We start from the raw sequence: 6,611 nt of genomic DNA on the forward strand, positions 1-6,611 counted from the left end.
TTAAGATGGTTTGGGATTAGTTAGACCGCAGAGTGAAGGAAAAGCAGCAAACAATTGCTCAGCATATCTGGAATTCCTTCAAGACTGTTGGAAAAGCATTCCAGGTGAAGCTGGTTAAGAGAATGACAAGCATTTGCAAAGCTGTCATCAAGGCAAAGGGTGGCTACTTTGAATAATGTAAAATATATTTTGATTTGTTTCACACTGTTTTGGTTACTACATGATTCCATGTGTTATGTCATAGTTCTGATGTCTTTACTATTATTCTACAATATAGGAAATAGTACAAATAAAAGAAAAACCCTTGAATAAGTAGATGTGTCCAAACTTTTGACTGGTACTGTGTGTGTGTATATATATAAATCTTGTTTGCCTGTAATATTACTAGCCACCTAACAATTTCATGAAGTTGGCTTTAGCTAGACCAGCTAGGTTCCCAATCTCCCAACTTTATAACTAGCTATCAAGAAGCCATTTCAGGCTAGAAATCAAGTTAGTTTGACAAGCCAGCTACTCTATCTTAGCTGGCATGCCCTGCTGGCAAGGTTGGTAGACTTAAGAAAAACAACCACTAACTAAATGTACTGAATAAGACTAATTTCTTTACCCCGATTTTAGCAGAGATGTATATTTCGTTTCTTTAATAAAAAAAAAAAGAACCAACAGTCAAGAGTATACAGACAGCTCAAGACGTATTTTTAGAAATGCAGAAAAACACATTTTTTACATAGAATGAAGCATAATGATTATGGCTGTAGATTGCAGGAAAAAGCGTTTTCAGGTGTTAGAAAAATGACCCCCTCCGGACTACCCTCACATACTTTGTGCCCCATCAGATTTGTGGGGTGCATGACGAGACATGACAAATTTCTGAAACATAAAAGTTGGCAAAGGTTACATAATATTTGTATCAGCACTATATGATAAATACTGCAAATAATAGCCTTATAGGAATAATAAAAATAATATCAGTAAATTGTTTGTGTGGCGTCTAGAAATAATTGGCAACCATTTTGTATAAAATAACATTTATTTCCAGTAATTTCACGTGACACTACAGCTTGTGACAGAGGAGCAATAGACTTGCAAACAAATGCAATTTCACAAAACAGAGAAGTGTTGTAGTGTAGTTGATAAAATGCTGGATAAAGTACACAGGTAAAGTCAATTATAATATAATCAATCTTATATAATAAAATGCAATATACAATGTACTGTTGGATAAAAAGTCAGAAAAATAATGCCAATACATCATTCGTTTTAACAATTAAACTTTCGATTGTAATGTTCAACGTCAGTAACCTAAACGTTATGGAAATAACTTGATCCCACTTGAACGTTTTTTTTTAAAGTGAGCAATAATTCCTTAGTAACTAAGGTTGGATGTTTCCTCCAGATTTCTTCTTTTTTTTGTACTAAAAATAAAAAGTAACAATTGCACCAGGTTCACCAAACACAACAACCTAAATATTTCAAAAAGTGAAATTGGGTTGCACCACTTTTTTTCAATCTCACAAAACCCTACAATTTACAGGAACCATATCGAAGTTATAATTTGGATGTGCTTCGTATATGTACTTCGGTATTATGCTACTGCATACATTATGGTGTGATTAATAATTTGTCTGTCCGTTTTTCTGGAATTGCAACCCCTTTAGTAATGTTTCAGACAAAATACTTTCATTGGCGAGATATTTTCAGGTTACACACTATGATTGGCGGGGGACTTAAAGCAACAATTGTATATATGCCCATGGAATAATAGGCTCTCTCTGAGAAAACAAAGTTATATAAGTGAGCTTGGGTTCGCATGGGACTAAAAACAAAGCATTATGTACAGCAGTGGAGTATCAAACATTACTTATTTCTTCATAACATTCAACACTTGTGGCTACAAATACACTGTTCCTCTCTGAATGTGTCCACTTGAATCCTAGCCCCAACACGAGTTAATGAAACATTGCACATTCTCAGTCTAACGGTTTGTCTGGGTTATTGTTGACGAGGGGCCCGTACAGGCCATTGGTGTACCCTTGGTCTTTGTGCAAGAGTGTCCTGTCCCGTATGAGGTCACTGAATGAGTAGTCCATTGGTGGCCTGAAGCCCAGAGTTGGCATCAACCCCGTGGTGGAGTAGGGTGTCATGAAGGTGAGCCCTCTGCTGTGGGCCGAGTAGGCCAGCCGCAAGGGGTTTAGTCCCAGATGGGTGCTCAGGGGGTAGGTGCTGGGATCCGCGCCAAAGTGTGGCGCATTTGGCTGCAGAGGGGAGAAGGCGGAGCGGTTGCTCAGCGTTATTGCTCCCGGTAACATGGGCCTTGGAGTGGAAGAAAGGTGCGGCTGTGCGCTCTGGAGCATGCGTTCTGCTGTCCACACCTGCTCCGGGGCCTTGGCTTGTCCACTGTTGTTGAGAATTTGCTCGATGGCCTGCACCACGTCTTTCCCGCAGCCCTGTAGAACCAGTTCGAGAACACTTCGCTTGTGGCTGGGGAACACTCTGGTCAATATGTCGATGGGGTTCATTTGCCTGGAGGCGGCCGATGGTTCTTGATCATCTTTGTCGGTCTCCGAACCCGAGTCAGATCCTAAGGGGCTAATCGAACCCGGGGTGTCCTCTCCGTCTTTCATTGCCTTGGAGACAGGAGAGCTAATGAACGACTCTCCGTCTCCATTCTCGGAGCCCGAGCCATGACGCCCGTCTGGGGATGAGATCCCTGGTTCGCTGTCAGTGGAAACCGATTTGCCCACAGTCTGCTGCTTGGTCACTGATACTGACATTTGGGACTTCGGAAACAATTCAAACTTCTGCATGCTTGAATCTGTGAAATAGATACATTAAAAAAACGATGAGATGTCAGTCAAATAACAAAGACGCCCAATACGCTCCGTTTGATTGTTTTACCAAGATGTTCACTGTCACTTGACAGTTTGGTCAATTAAAATGCCAACTTGTCATCTTGAAATATACGTCACCTCAAATTTCTCCATCAGGGTCCTTTACGTTACTCTTCAAAGTTACGAAAAACAATGCGGAAAACACGCTTACGCACAAAACAATCTGACCTACATTGTGCCAATATCATTACGTCAGCCTATCAGTGTTTATGAGCAGGCTACTCTGAGCAGGATAATATATAAATCCACTTACCGGAGTTACTTTCGTTGACAGAACCGAAGACCTCATAACTCTGACGAGGTGGTATGATGCCGTTGGCGGCCGCCAGAGCTAGCCCTTCTGCTGTCCCGTACAGGAGCTGCAGCTCCCGGGCTTCGTTCTCCTCCTGAGCTTGCTGTCGACGGAGAGCCACTTGTGCGGCCATTACGCGCTGTCTCTCAGCGATTAGGGTGCATTTGGCGCACATACAGTCCTTCCAGCGGCAATAGCGTTTATGGCCCTTCAGCGCAGATACCACGCCATGATTCCTGCAGCGAGCACACTTCGGGGTGCGAGGATACTTCTCCGTTGCGCGATATAGCATTGGACCCCGCAGGAGGCTACTGGCCATGGAGACGGGGATGTTGACAGACGCTCCGGCTCCAGGGTGGACCTGGGATCCTGACGGTGCGGTGGAGAGCTCTGGTCTCAGATCCATGTCCTATTGCTGATCAATATCTACTATCAATCGGAAGAAGTAACGTGATGATGCAGCGTAGTTTGTATTGATGCTGAGGAGTAAATTGTTCACACCAGTCGAACAGTTGTCAACATCCCTGCACAACTTCTAAAGTAGGTGAATCTACTGGTGTTCTGTCCATTGAAGATAACGATACGTAGCCGCAACCAGATAAAATACCGATTGTCAACTTGCGCGAGTAAGGTATAAAAACGCCATGCAACCTGTCAAGAGTTGATTAACTCTGCAACAATCTGTACTGAAAAACGAACTTTTAACGTTATGTACGAGGAGAAATCCAAGAGACTTGCAGAAAGTAGTGCCCTGTTTTAACTTAATATCACATAAAAGGAGCCGAGGTTGCTATACTCGCACCAGCGTGAGACACTAACTTACTCAAGAGATTGCCACTAGATACAGATCCTCCTCTCTCCATTGTTACTCCTACGTTTTCATTAGACAAATTTGACAACAATGTGGCGCCTGTCATTGGCCAAAGGGGGAAGGTGCAATCTGATTGGCCTGTCACTTTTTCAACTGTGTCCACCTGAGTTCTTTCTCAAATAACAAGTGTTTAGAATCTGAAGGGGATCCTGAAGAGCTAAAATACATAATTTTCATCTTCAATTCAAAAGCAAAAAGAAAACTACATATCAAATCAAGTAATATTTATACAAAAATTAAATATTATGGTAAGATTCCAAAGCTCATATTAAATGCAATTATCGAGACATTCAGGCAATAATTCGATTTCTGAAGTTGATCTGTATTGCTTTACTTGATTATATTGCTTGATGTATCGTCACGTGTCTTTCCTGTATAAAACGCCTTTATTGATCCTTTCATTTACGCTTTTTTTTATTAAGACAATGTTTAAAGGCTCACTGACGTCACTGTCCTTTAATTCCGTCAAATCACAAGGTAAGTACCTTTACATATTGATTCAAATAGACTAGCCTATGCAGTGCAAGAGCTGGTAGAATGTTGTGCATGGAGTTGGGAAAAACATGTCTTAAGATAAATAAAAATACTATTTTTTGTCATAATAGTAATTTACGTGTTTTTATTGTGCAATGATAGCACCATTATTACACGATTTTAATGCTACTCATGGACATTCATTATGCGATTTGATTGAGCCAAGCCGGACCCTTTGATACATAGCCTACGTAAGATAAGTAGCCTATTGTGCACTGACAATAATAAAAAAAAGTTTCAGTGCGGTTAAGTTTAGGAATAGAATTGACATATCGAAAAGTAGCCTACATATTATTTACGTCGTCAGCAAACAGTGAGCCAACAACTATCCTTCCATTCAATTTTTTGGGGTACAATATTTCAATTCAAGCACATAGCTACCAAATACCTTCAACATGCATGAATCAAATGGTTAAAAAAACGAGTAACCTTATGAGTTGATAGGCTATAGCCTAAACAAATAATTTACTGTGAGTGAGCCGGAAATTTAAAGACCGCATGTTTTGCAATTACAGTAAACAGCATTTGAGGTCGTGAGAAAATATAAAATCAAACAACCTCGTACTTGACAGACTGGTCTTTTGCGTGGAATTATTTTTGAGAATAACCATCTTTAAATAATTGCTGCTTGTCACGTTGGCTTTTGTCAGTAGGCAATACCTCAAGTCAAGTGCAAACAGTAGTCAAAGCCTGTATGCAGGACCCCAAGAAAAAAAACTCCATAAATTACTCCATAGACAACGTCTACATTTTCCTACAATCAAGTTTATAATTGTATTATTTTCTATTAATAAATCGATGTTCATAAGTGTTTTTATGGTTTAGCTTAATTTATTTCATATTTTAAGACAATAATTTAAAAAGGCATTGACTGCCAACGTGAGAATCAGTAAGTAATTATTTACACAAATTAACAATTATATTACTAGCAAATGTTGAAAGTTTCATATTGAATTATGACAAATATATTCCAACTTAGCCTGTATATGAACCATTATTCAACTTGCAGCCTAAGTGTACATTGAATTGTAAAAAATTTTAAAAAATCACAACATACCAAGATATTTAATTTGTACTTTTGGACGACCAGATTGCAGGTGATACTAACATGAAGGTTGCTGGCCCGCCAAGGACACCAGGGGATGATGTTGCAATCGTTCATGTCACTCCAGGATGAACTTGGGATCCTGATGGTGCCTTGGATCCCTGCCCTCGATGACCTATGCCTACAATCAAAATTGTAAACGACGTGGGTATGGTTGATAAATTGGATGGAACTTCGCCGATGCTCTACTGGGTCAATTTTCATCAATCGTAGACCTTCATTTTTCACTTTGTACAAACCATTTAAATAAATGAGGCAAATAATTAACGATAATGATCTATTATAAAATATAAACGGGTGAGAAATGTCAATTCGAGTGGATCAATTCAATAAGAATATATGGATTCATTTAGTCGACTCCAATAACCATTTTAAAATGGCACAATTACTACCAGTAAACAAACGCAAATATCAAGAGCAAATGGGTCTGTAGGCCTTCGTGTTTCGATCCTGGTGGATCATGCAATGTTGAGTGTTAGTTAATTTGGTGCAAGTAAAACGTAACAAACATAGGGCCTACAATTCTGTAATTTCACAGTGATATTGATGGACCGCAGAAAACCCAACATTACCCATGTCCCCTCTCCAGTAACCTTTAGTAATACAGGTACGCTAAACATTTCACTTGTAGGCCCACATGGGACACTGCAATAATTGTATTCTAATGAATATGGGTTTAGGCTATATTGACTGGATAGGGCTGCATGAGTAACTTCACAAAAGCAAACCAAAACATCATAACCTGTACCTCTATAACCCTGAGCACCTTTCCACATTTGGTATAGGGCTTTTCTGGGCTCCTCCACTGGAGGTGTATGCCTCACTCTGTTCCGCGCGCTGCGTATCCCAGCACGCGGAACTGCCACTCATTGATTACCTACAGAATCACAGTAAGCAAATGACACCTGTTTTCCATGC

The 6,611-nt window shown here is 40.1% G+C and overlaps 1 protein-coding gene across 1 annotated transcript; it reads right to left on the bottom strand.

Moving 5' to 3' along the window:
- Positions 1 to 1,038: 1,038 nt before the first annotated feature.
- On the bottom strand, positions 1,039 to 4,046 carry LOC115107412 (doublesex- and mab-3-related transcription factor A2-like). Its single transcript, XM_029630810.2, has 2 exons — positions 3,145 to 4,046; positions 1,039 to 2,815 (listed from the first exon to the last, which is right to left on the bottom strand). The coding sequence occupies exons 1-2, from the start codon at positions 3,587 to 3,589 to the stop codon at positions 1,971 to 1,973; spliced, it is 1,290 nt and encodes a 429-aa protein (XP_029486670.1). The 5' UTR covers positions 3,590 to 4,046; the 3' UTR covers positions 1,039 to 1,970.
- Between the last annotated feature and the right edge of the window lie 2,565 nt (positions 4,047 to 6,611).

This window comes from Oncorhynchus nerka, linkage group LG24 (genome assembly GCF_034236695.1).
Source record: "Oncorhynchus nerka isolate Pitt River linkage group LG24, Oner_Uvic_2.0, whole genome shotgun sequence".
Lineage (NCBI taxonomy): Eukaryota > Metazoa > Chordata > Actinopteri > Salmoniformes > Salmonidae > Oncorhynchus > Oncorhynchus nerka.

What these genes read in the sequence shown, in the direction of transcription:
- LOC115107412 (XM_029630810.2), bottom strand. Translation starts at nt 3,589, where the DNA reads ATGGATCTGAGACCAGAGCTCTCCACCGCACCGTCAGGATCCCAGGTC. An exon ending in TGTCAACGAAAGTAACTCCG is followed by an intron (nt 2,816 to 3,144) that starts GTAAGTGGATTT and finishes TCTATTTCACAG; the next exon opens with ATTCAAGCATGCAGAAGTTT.